Raw genomic sequence first — 12556 nt, forward strand, 5'->3', positions numbered from 1 at the left:
AAAAATTGAGTTGCTAAAAATGTTAATTAAAAACTCCAAATTTGGGAAATTTTGACCAGGTCTAGTTAAAAACTTCCTTCTGACTCCAACGACAACAGAGCCCGAATACTCAAATTCCATAAAAACACTATCCAGAATATTGTGTGTCATTCTTGTTCATTTTCATTTCTTTATGCAATGCTTGAATATTGATTCCCCTTTCCTCACTGCTATCAAATTCTTCAGCTTCTGGAAATGGGAAAGGTTTTATTTCTGGATGCTCTTGCGTGACTTCTAGACCAAGTTCTTGAGGGGAATCAGCATGGTTCTATTAGTGGGGAGGAAGAAGATCTCATCATTTTTAATCACATTGTTCCTCCTCCCACAGTTCATCCTCTTTCTGTGGTTCTTCCTGCTGTAGCTTCTGCTACTTACAGAGATGTTGGGTCCTGGCTTTTGACCTTACTTACAAGGTGGAGAGAGAAATCTCATTGTCTACCTCTTAGCAGGCTTGACTGATGACTTCAGAAAATAATAGTCTTAGATGAGTTGAAGGCCAGGTTAACTGGTACTTAACCAGTTGATGAGAGTGCAACACAGATGAGAAAACACAACAGGATAGGGAGTGCAAATTGAAGTGTCTACTTGGAAACTGGTGTACTAGCTTGGTCCACTCTTGCCTGCCACATGAGCCACCAAAGTATCCACAGTGGCCTTCGTAGTGGAGGTGCGGTCACCACTGAGTATTGTGTCTTTGTAGAACCGACAGCTCATGGGTGCAGCACCGGAGTGGCGGTTTGCCTCTCACACGTTGTGGTAGGCATTCTGCAGCTCCTTCACTGCATTATGTCCCAGTCATGGCCCCTTTCTGTCATGCATCGTGAAATCTGTCCATAGGTATCACAATTCCTATGGTTGGAGAGCAGCTGGGACTGGACAACCTCCTCTCCCCAAATACTGATGAGGTCCAGCAGCTTGCCATTGCTTCAAGCAGGGGATCACCTGGCATGTGGAGCAGGCATTATCACCTGGAAAGATGCACTGAGACCACTGCATGCATCACTGAGCAAACAGGAAGGGGACTTTCAAAATTCCCAAGGAATTTAAGGGGTGGAGACAGTTGGGCACCTGAGACGATGACCAGAGAGGTGAGAACAGGCATTGTGGGACACCTCCCGGAGGCCAATCGCAGCACTGTAATCGACCAGGGTGTCTACACTGGCATCGCAGCACTGTACCCCTGGCACAGAAAACTGTACACCTCTTGTTGCAGTGGTTTTCTTACAGCACTGCAACTGCGAAGTTTCTGCACACTAAATGGCTTGGCACTGTGTACACCTCAGGAGTTACAGTGCAAAAAGCTGCTTTTCTGCGCAGAAACTTGCAAGTATAGATAAGGCCTAAGACTGCTTTAGGTTTCTTCTTCACATAGATTTTAAGAGCAAAAATTTTCCTCTCTAATTCCCTCATTCTAACTCTAATGTTCTGTTTGGTTTATTACTAGTCAGCTCGCTCTGCACATGTAGAGATCTCATTGAGCTGACTAGTAATAAACCAAGCAGAACATTAGAGTTAGAAAGAGGGGATTAGAGAGGAAAATTTTTGCCCTTAAAATCTATTTCAATTTCAAAAGAAAAAGAGGGAAAGGTTACAAATACACAATGTTGTGAAAAACACCCTGGGACTTAGTTTCATGCAATCCTGGACCAAATTTTGAACTAACTTCTTCCCTCTGCATGGAGTCCTGTGATGGATTTCTAGTTTTATTCATGGCTTCGTAGTTTACAATCAAAAGTCAGTGATTTCAGATGAGTTCCATTTGGAGTTTTCAGATTCATCAGAGCTCCTAACCCAGCATGAAGCTCAAAAACGTTCAACTCTGCACCCTTTGCAGGCCAAAACCTCCCAACTTTCACATATCTCCATCACAGCAATAAAAATAAAATCGATAATCCTTGGAATGCTAAATATACTGTCAGATGAAAGTTGCAAGTAGAACTGGTTGGAAAAAACAGATTCAAAACTAAAATTTTTGTTTCAGATTGACATTTGCACATAAAATGACATTAAAAGGCTATTTAAACTCAAAATCTGAATTTGAAATGAAACGTTTTGATGTGAGTCAACATTTTGAATTTGAAATGAAATGTTTCAAATTAACGTTTTGAAATGAAATAAAACATTTTCATTTGAATATATATCTAGAAATAAAATGTTCTGTTTTGAAATGTCACCAGAAAAATCAAAAACTGTCATCAAAATTGACATGTTTTTCAATCATTTCAGTTGTTGGGTTTGGTGTGTGGGTGCTTGATTGTGTTGGTGGCCTGTGATATACAGGAGATCAGACTAAATGGTCTACTGGTCCCTTCTGGCCATAAACTCTATGACTCTGAATTTGCAATGTCTGCCACCAGGCTGCCTCAAGTGAAAGGCTGTGTGGCTGTTACAATACTTTGTGTGATTTTTGCTTGTAACTAAAACCATCAACATGACCCCTGGATGTGTGAACAAGGGAATATCAAGAAGGAGTAGGGAGGTGGCATCACCTCTGTTTGCAGCATTAGAGAGACCATTACTGGAATACTGTGTCCAGTTCCGCCATCCACACTTCAAAATGGATGTTGATAAATTGCAAAGGGTTTGGAAAAGAGCAACAAGAACAATTTGAGGTCTGGAAAACATAAAAGAGACTAAAGAAGCTCGATCTAATTAGTTTATCTAAGAGGAGATTAAGGAGTGACTCTTCACATTGTATGAGGGCCTACATAAGGATGAGATTCCAGATACTAGACAGCAGAAAAAGTCGGAATGAGATCCAATGGTTGGACACTGAAGCTAGACAAATTCATACTAGAAATAAGGTGAACATTTTTAACAGCGAGAGTAATTCACCATTGATACAACTTATCTATGGATGTGGAGGATTCTCCATTACTTGCAGTCTTTAAATCTAGCCTGGGTCCCTTTGTAAAAGATATGTTGTTGCTCAAATATAAGTTATGGGCTGGATGCAGAAATTATTGGGAAAGGTTCTCTGGACCCTGTTATGCAGAAGATCAGGCTAAATGATCATAAAGGTCCCTTCTGGGCTTAAAATCTGTGAAAGTGACTTGCCTAAGGTCACAGAGTAGGTCTGTGGAACAGCTGGGAATAGTCAGTAACAGAACTGGGAATGAAACCCAGGAGTCCTGATCCCCAATCCATTGCTCTAATTACTAGACCCTTGTCCCTGTGGAGCAGAACCTTCTTCATTTCCAGCTCAGGGGAAAAGAATCCAGCAGCTCTGGCATGCTATTGAATAAAGATTAAGAGGAACTAGTTATATATTTAAAACCCAAAATTTAACTCCTCATTTATTGCTCTCTTATGTAAATGACAAATAATAGAATTTCCCTTCTTCTGTAGCTTAGCCTCACTAAATAAGAATAAAAACTACACATCCTAGCTTAAGTCAGATTTGCATTAGCTGCTCTTCTAATAAAGCGGATCAACTTTGCATAATGGTGAGCTCAATGACTGTGGAAGTGGCACTGCCGTAAAAAGAAATGAGAACTGGGCCTGCTATGATGCCAACAAAAATGCCACAAGCAGGTAGTTTCAACTGAGACTTTACAATGCATTAATTTAGTCAGTATGCCCAGCTCCTGCATTACTTTGCATCTTGTAGAATCATTTATAAAACTGTGCAGGCTAGATGTAAAAAAGCTACCAGATCAAAATATTCACATTTTACACCAACCAGGCACCCATGTAAATAATTACACAAGGCGCAAAACCACGGAGAGTCAGTCAGACCATAGGATTTCCATATGCAGTATTTTTAAACTATAAAATCTTAAGGTGAATTTTCAGTACTTGTGAGAGGCTTAGTTGCCGGCACCAGAGACTTTTGCCAACGGACCTGCCCATTGTGTCTAGCCAGTGCTCCACAAACCCACTTTGAAAGGACCACTGCTAATATGAGAAAGAAGTGTGACCTGTCTGTCCATTGGCTTCTTTGCTAGTTCTGATGCGGAGCTCTGTCCCTCAGGAATTAGATGGAAGCTGTCAATATATTTCAGTGAAATTATGAAAGGTGCCAGCCTATGAATTCCTGGAAGGGTGGGCAGAGTCCACCAGAACAAAAAGCCCTGCCCCTCAAACAGGAGAGGGAACACAGGCAGGCGGTGTGCACCTTTCTGCAGCAGCCACTCATGTTACAAGAGAGAAGGAGAGGGCAGGGCAGCTTTTACGTCCTGGAGCACTCAGTGGGAGGCACAAGGGTGGGCAACACCATTGTCATAAACAGATAGCTAAGGGTTAACGTCTCTTTCACCTGGAAAGAATTAAGTATCTGAAACACCTGACCAGAGGACCAATCAGGAAACAGGATTTTTTCAACTCTGGGTGGAGGGAAGTTTGTGTGGGAGTCCTTTGTTCTGGGGTCTTCTGCCTGTACTCTCTCGGCTATGAGGGGATTTCTATTTCCTGCTTTCTAATCTTCTGTTTCCAAGTTGTGAGTACTGAGATCATAAAAACAATAGGGGTTATTGTTTTTTTCTTTTGTATTTACATGTCTATAGTTGCTGGAGTGCTTTGAATTGTATTCTTTTTTAATAAGGCTGTTTATTCATATTTCTTTTAAGCAATTGACCCTGTATTTGTCACCTTAATACAGAGAGACCATTTTTATGTATTTTTTTCTTTCTTTTGATATAAAGCTTTCTTTTAAGACCTGTTGGAGTTTTTCTTTAGTGGGGGACTCCAGGGAATTGAGTCTGCAGCTCACCAGGGAATTGGTGGGAGGAAGAAGTCAGGGGGAAATCTGTATGTGTTAGATTTACTAGCCTGACTTTGCATTCCCTCTGGGTGAAGAGGGAAGTGCTTGTGTTTCCAGGACTGGAAATAGAGAGGGTGAAATCCCTCTGTTTAGATTCACGGAGTTTGCTTCTGTATCTCTCTCCAGGAACACCTGAAGCGGGGAAGGGAAAAGGTTTATTTCCCTTTGTTGTGAGACTCAAGGGATTTGGGTCTTGGGGTCCCCAGGGAAGGTTTTTGGGGGGACCTGAGTGCCCCAAAACACTCTAATTTTTTGGGTGGTGGCAGCTTTACCAGGTCCAAGAGGTTTTCATGCTAACCCCCATATTTTGGATGCTAAGGTCCAAATCTGGGACTAGGTTTATGACAACCATGTGCTGGGTAATACCATAGTGTCCAGCCAGTCCCTCTGACCATAGTTCAGGAGATCTCCAATTCTGGAGACAGCAGGACCAATGTCCAGCTCACCCAAGCAGCCTCCACTACGTGTACAAAGATCTGAGCTATACAGAAAGGTCTCAAGGAGGTGGTCTTCACCACCAGGCTTGAAAGATGCTAGTTAGCCTATTAGCCTCTAGCACTGAGAATCCCTGGCTTCTCTGCTGCAACTGCTAAAAAAGGATTCCAGTTAGTGCCATGGACAGTTACCTTTTGGAAGCCAGACTGAGAATACCCTACTCAGTCTGGGTCATAGTGGACCACAAGCTAAATGTGAGTCAACAGTGTGATACTGTTACAAAAAAAGCAAATGTGATTCTGGGATGCATTAACAGGTGTGTTGTAAACAAGACACGAGAAGTCACTCTTCTGCTCTACTCTGTGCTGGTTAGGCCTCAACTGGATTGTGTGTCCAGTCCTGGGCACTGCATTTCAAGAAAGATGTGGAGAAACTGGAGAGGGTCCAGAGAAGAGCAACAAGAATGATTAAAGGTCTTGAGAACATGACTTATGAAGGAAGGCTGAAAGAATTGGGTTTATTTAGTTTGGAAAAGAGAAGACTGAGAGGGGACATGATAGCAGTTTTCAGGTATCTAAAAGGGTGTCATCGGGAGGAGGGAGAAAACTTGTTCACCTTAGCCTCTAATGATAGAACAAGCAGCAAGGGAGATTTAGGTTGGACATCAGGAAACAGTTCCTAACTGTCAGGGTAGTTAAACACTGGAATAAATTGCTTAGGGAGGTTGTGGAATCTCCATCTCTGGAGATATTTAAGAGTGGTTAGATAAATGTCTATCAGGGATGGTCTAGATAGTATTTGGTCCTGCCATGAGGGCAGGGGACTGGACTCGATGACCTCTCGTGGTCCCTTCCAGTACCAGAGTCTATGAATCTATGAAAGAGTCTACTCATGTCACTGAACAGCCATCAGAACATAACCTTTGCTGATTACTGACCTTGGCTGGATTTGAACAGACAAAAAAAAAGCAAGCTCTTATTATTTGTCCCTGACCACTTCATTCCCCCAAGCAAAGATGACGACAAAAAAAAAAAAAAAAAAAAAACACACAGGAATATTATACTGCACTAATGACATCCCATTAATTTTTCTTCATTTTCCTGTTGTTTCCCCCTCAATAGGAGTGTTATTCAAACATCATAATCTTGAATGCAAGCAAACAAAATGTACATTTTGTTTCACTCTGACATTAACAGCTGTTTGACAGTAATGGGCTTTAAGTTTGTACTGACTTGGACCAGATTTGAACTAGTGACCTAGAAGTGAAAGGCTTATTATCCAATTACCAATCCCCTGAGCCATGTAACCCAACTGCAAGCTAAGGGAGCAATGGGGCCAGTTACACCAGAGATGAGTTTGTCCCATTCATGGCTTTGCATTCTGAGATGAATTACAAGTTCAGCCATAGCATGGATGTGATGAGCAACCCTTGTTCTTTATCTCATTGGGGAAATGGTGTGTTCTATACAAGACATCTGTCTGCAGAAAACAGAAAATGAAATAGCTGTTTACACTTCTAGAAAGTTCTCCTGAATAATACAGGATCCAAAACAAACAGAATGATTAAGTTAGATTTTTCCATTTCAATTGTCCACATAAGCAAATGAGAACTGAAACTATACAAGCATTTAATTTCATAAAAATATGTACGAGTCCAATCTACACTGATACAGGCAGATTGTTTCAGTCACACCATTGTAAATCCAGAGTGACTTTGCCAACTTCAGTGGAATTACTTCACATTTACACTAGTTGACCTAAGACCAGAATCTGGAACTTTGGGCCCACATCATCAGGACTGGCCAATGATCCTCTGGGGTCACTCTAGCAACCAGGGATCGCTGGAGAGCAAAGGAATGCCAGCTAAGCTCTGTTTTCCTTGACTATACTCCATACACTGACTGGGGCCAGCTAAGGGTGGTGTAGTTGTGGCTAGGCTGGTCCTGCACTGGAGAATTGCTCACAAGTCTGTTACAGTCTCTTTAGTAGCTGCTTTGTTTCAAGCAGCACAAACTTGCAAACAGATTTCTGAATCAAAAGCCTTTGGCTTGGCAAGGGAGCAACATGTACGAGGTGGGAGGCCCTCGCAGTTCTAGCTCCCCTCTGCTTACAATGATGGGGAAAATGTCAGTAACTTTACACTTGGGATTACATGTTGCTTTATAAAATTCCTGATGTTAAGGTTTATTCCCAAATGTTGGGAACTTGGGTCAAATTCATCTCTAGCATATGTCTATTGACGTCAGGCTATGCATTTGTGTCCTTTATGTTTGTATTCATTTGTTGTACCTTGTTAAGAATATGGATAGGAGGCATTTTCTCCTGCAAGAAGTACATCAGAAAGAAAGAAAAATGCTTTGCAATCTGTTCCTTTGTATATTCAAATAGGAATCAGAGCGTAGCCTTGCCCTGTCCTCTATGTCTTCTGAAACCTGTTCCTGTCTATCTCATCATTTAGCTCTCCTGCCTCACAGCACACCAGTTCTTTGACAGTACCTCCTGATTAGGGCTAGGCAGGTTCTCTTTGGAGCTCATTAAAGCCAATCTTTGTTTTTCTACATTGAGTGCTAGCACAGGCAACACGAGGCTCCCTCTCCTTCTGCCAGATCTGAGCATATCTGCTTGTTCCCGGGCACTGCTAGACTGTTGCTTCACCTCTGCATTAGGATATAGTTATCTATTGTATAACATACACCCATTGGTTCTTTCCCAACTGTCTCAGATACTTTGCTTAAAGCTGAAGGAAAATATGTTCCTTCCAAGAAATACTGATCAAAAGTGAGATCTTAAATTCCATTTTAAAAAAATCCAATTGGCCTGAAACAGGAAAACTGTGTGTTGTACTTTGGAAAAGGAAAAAAGTGACATGCCCTTTAAAAGGTATATTGTCTCATCCAAAGGTTAAGCACTAGAAAGCCCTGGAGAGTCTTTATCACTGGACAAATCACTTGTTTGACCTTAATAGTCTACTACTAAAAGACAACAGCAAGAATATCCTCTAAAGACCTGCCTATCTGTATCATTTAATGAGTGTATGCTAGATCAGCCCCTTATGTTTCTCATCTGGCTTTTGGGCCAGGCTGACCTTTTTACAGCCAAAGACGCCCTCATTAAGACAACTGATCTCTCAGTAAATGTTACGGCTTGTCAAGAAGAGCTTTAATGCACTGTAAGTGTCTGTGAAACAGTCGTGTAACAGCCTCGCACAATTTCCTGCATCAGTACCCTTTAAATGTCAACCTGCTTAAAGGAATGAGCTGTGGAATTCCATTAGCCTCCATCATTAAAGTATATTTGCAGAGATTAATAATAAAACACTTCAGAGAGGTAATATTAATACATAAAAGGTATTCTCAGAGAGAGACATATGTCTGTTTTATCACCATAGCAATGAATAGGATTTCAGAAGATAAATACTTTTGTATTGATATATATTTATGTTGCTACTCAGAAATTCTCTGTGCTTTAGAGAGCATGGCTTTGATTTGAGAACACATGAAAAGTAGGGAATTAAAACAAAAGGTTTGCATTTTATTGTTGTCCTTTTACAGACTCATGCAGCAGACGAGCTCAATCTTAAATTTAATTTTTGCAAGAAAGATTATGGTTAAAGATGCACAATTCTCTTCAATTCTCTGTATCAAGGAAGTACAGACCAAAGACCGGGACACTTCATTCATTTTTAGCATGCTATCTAGCAGCTGGCTTATTTTACAGCAATATGACAAGTGAACTGACATGCATGAGGATATCACTGCATTTTTTAGTTCATGTTTAACTCTAAGAAGTAGTAAAGATGTTCCTACAGAACAGCCACTATTATGCAGGATACTAAATTCTGAGCTACCACAGCCAAGTAGTCTTTTAGGGTGGAATTTTTAAAAGCGCTTTGGCATGGTTCATACAGGATGAATCCGTGATGCATAAACCAATCTTAAAATCAATTTCTCTCTCTATTCGCATTTGTAAAACACAGATCCTACCCTGTACCTGTGGTTGCTAATCAGCAAGTATATCCGAGGACCGTAATAAAATTCTACTTATGTTTTCCATTTTGTGCTGTAATGTGATATCATGAAGTTGACAGAGGGGAATATAAAATAAAAACCACTAGACACATTATCAAAATTTCAAGAAAGGTATTTTGAATAAGTCTTTTCATTTCAAACACAAATTAGTCAAAAAAATTGAGAAAAAAAATTCTAGCTGCCAATAAGACTTAACCCTAAAAATTTGAGAGAGTACGGATTTCTGTTTGACTTACAGGGGAGCAGAGGCAGGTTGTAGGAAGGCAAAATGAGCCTCATAATAGGAACCCAGTTGTAACGTCAACTACAGAGATTACTATAATAGACCATTTTTTCTACATCCTTACCCTGGTAAAAAGTGCTGTAAAACACAGCAGCTTAAACGTCAGCTCTAAGACTAGCCCCCAATTACGTGGGTGCTATAGCCGCTACCTACTCAACTGGCCACAGGGCCTCTCAACCAACTTTCTCTACATCTCTGTCTTGATTGCCTCATTGGCACCTAAAGGGGGAGATTTTCAAAGGCATTGACTTTCAGTGGGAGGTACGTACCTAACTGACCTTTGAGCCTTTGAAAATATCCTCAAACTGTTAATAATAAGGCTAAGAGCTTCAGATGGCAAGTGTTATAGCAGTGCGATGTATTGTTATTGCCATTTATCAATCAATCAGTGGACTGGATTGGGCTGTTGATTAGCCCAGGAGTTTGAGGGGTTCCAGTTTTCCTCCAGATAGGCCTGATCCAACTGATGTCAATGGAAAGACTCCTGATTTCACTGGGTTTGGAATCAGACCCTATATTCCTAAGGGTATAACTTATACAATTTATTATGCTTTGAAATTGTGGCAAAACACTTCTATGTGGGCCCAGCCCATGAGAATATTCAAGAGGGAATAACTGTGCATTGGTGGAGTTAACTGGCACCAAAGCCAGGAGCTGCATGGTTTAATGAGACATTTTAGCATCACTGAAAAGTTAGCTGGAAATGCCATGGGGAGGAAACAGACGACAGACTCTTACCTGGTCAAGTTTGTTGTAGAAATCTATACTTGCTGCACACAGGTACCTCCCGAGCAGTGTGGCATGGGTAGTAAAGACTGTGGCAACTGGAAGTTTTCTAAATCGAGAGAGGATTAGCCCAGCTCCTGCCTGCCATTCATGAAAGTGAGCAATCAAGTTGGGTTTGTCATCAAACTGGCTGGTGAGCTGAAAACAATGTGAAAGGACACATGTGAAGTCCACTGCCTCTTGCTTGTCACCCCCTTCTCAGCAGCCCCAAGGTGTCCGCTTACTTCTGAATGAAAAAAATTCCTATAGCATTCTACTTGACCACAGCTCTGACCTGTCGGTAGAGTTGGCTGGCTGTGAAGAGAAGTACATGCTGCACCATGTCCCCCAGTGGCATGCTCACCCAGGGTGCTCTGAGAAACACAAATCTTTCATTGTTCTTTATATTTTCTCTTTTGATATTAGATGCCAGTTTAAGAAAACCATAAGTGACTCAGTGTTAATTGTTTGAGGAAGATAGAATCTGGCAACTTTGGGAAGTAAATTGCCCTTGACTTTCTGTGTGGAGGCAAGGACAGTTTGAGAGTGATCACCTGGTTGCTGGTCATTGGTAGAGAGAGAGCGAGATCACTACACACAAAGTGGTGTCAGTAAGACCTCAGACACCCAAGAAGAAACCTAGGGTAGAAATGACATTAAAGTAACACCACAAGCCAGACATGGCTTTCCGTGGAAAGAATGCAGTTGAACTGACCAAAAGAACACTTTGAAATCAGAGATACACTACAGCCATGAATTTGGATCCAGTCCAGGAGTGAAATTTTTTACCATTGGAGTGGAAGGTTTCAGATCTGTGGTTTCGGTACAATATATAATAGAGGAGTTACTGAGATTCCAAATTTGATTTGGATCTATATCAGATCCAGGTTTGAAGCCACTGTTGTTCTAGACTTTAACACCATACCTCTTTAAAGAACCAGGCAGTCAATGATCCAAAGATCAGTGCATCGTTGGCCTCTCTGTCATTAAAAGGGATTCCTATGTTGCATGCATCCCAGAACTCTCCTTTCCATCTGTCCAGATTCCATGCTGCCGATCCTATGTCAAACAGCATAACGTATGGGTTGCCTTCTATCAGCCATCTTCCAAAAAATACCTGTTCATTAGAGGCAGAGGTGTTAGCAGAAAAGGCCAGTTTCTCAAGGAGTGGCCTAAATTTTGCATAGAAACCCGAATTTCACAAGCAGAAGCATTTGGGAATGACATGGGTATTCCTGTGTGCTCAAAATGGATATTTGGGGTTTCTCTTGACAATGTCTGGAGGAAACCTAGTCCAAAACCAGGGTTAAAAAATCCAAGAAAAATTTTTCATGGTTTATTTCCCTTATATTTTTACTGAAAATAGAAAGATTTTAAGCCACTCTATAGTTGGTTGAAAAATGGGAAGAGAGAGATGTGAAAAATCATTTTTCCTATCAAAATGATATTTGTCACTGATAGTTCAAAGTGACAGAACTTTCAGCCAATGCTAGTGATGATCACATTTACTGGCTTAAATGAGAGGTGTAGGTGCTTGGCACTTTACAGGATTGGACCCTGGGAACCATAACTATTCACTTTTTACACATAACCTAATGGGCATTTGAGGTGCAGTGTAAGGGTGCAAGATATCTATGTCCAATTTAGGAGGCTTGCTTGAAAATCTGGACCATGGGAGCCTTAGAATCTGATTCTCATTTACTCTAACGCCTCCTTTATAAAAACAAGTTGTATTGATTAAATTACACTGGGATAGCTAAGGCTTAGAACTCTCACTAAGCGTGCATGCAGTTATATTCAGTGATGAGCTGCCAAAATCTTAACAATCGGTTCCCTAAAAAGTTCTGATTTAAGGGGGGTAGTGAGGGAGGGGCAGGGGGAGATATACTGCAAGGCCCGGGGCAAATGCCCCACTTGCCCCCTTGGCAGCTCTAGAGCTTGCAGCCCACTCCCCCCTTACCTTGCCGGCAGCTCAAAGCAGCAGGACGACTCTGGAGCTCAGCTGAGCTGCTCAGCTGGTGCCGGCAATTGGCCACGCTGCAGCTGGGGAGAAGCGGGGGAAGGGCCGGTGGAGCCTCAGCCTCCCCAGCTGGGAATCCTGGTAGCAACAGGATGGTACGGCCCGTGGACCGGAGTTCTTTGCCCATTCCCTGGTCCTTTAACAACCGGTTCTCTACAGAGGTCTAATTTTAGCAACCGGATCTTGAGAACCTGTGGGAACTGGCTCCAGCTCACCACTGGTTA

At 41.7% G+C, this 12556-nt stretch overlaps 1 protein-coding gene across 2 annotated transcripts in view; it reads right to left on the reverse strand.

The window, feature by feature from the left end:
* Positions 1-12556, reverse strand: part of GYS2 (glycogen synthase 2) — an 81629-nt gene that overhangs the window by 52783 nt on the left and 16290 nt on the right. Inside the window, exons 3-4 of one of the 2 annotated variants that reach the window (XM_030553372.1) lie at positions 11238-11429; positions 10286-10471 (exon numbers count right to left, since the gene is read on the reverse strand). In XM_030553372.1, the coding sequence (XP_030409232.1) occupies positions 10286-10471; positions 11238-11429 (378 nt within the window). The remainder of the gene's footprint in view (positions 1-10285; positions 10472-11237; positions 11430-12556) is intronic. The other variant, XM_030553382.1, reaches the window with a different exon arrangement.

This window comes from Gopherus evgoodei, chromosome 1 (assembly GCF_007399415.2).
Source record: "Gopherus evgoodei ecotype Sinaloan lineage chromosome 1, rGopEvg1_v1.p, whole genome shotgun sequence".
Classification (NCBI taxonomy): Eukaryota; Metazoa; Chordata; order Testudines; family Testudinidae; genus Gopherus; species Gopherus evgoodei.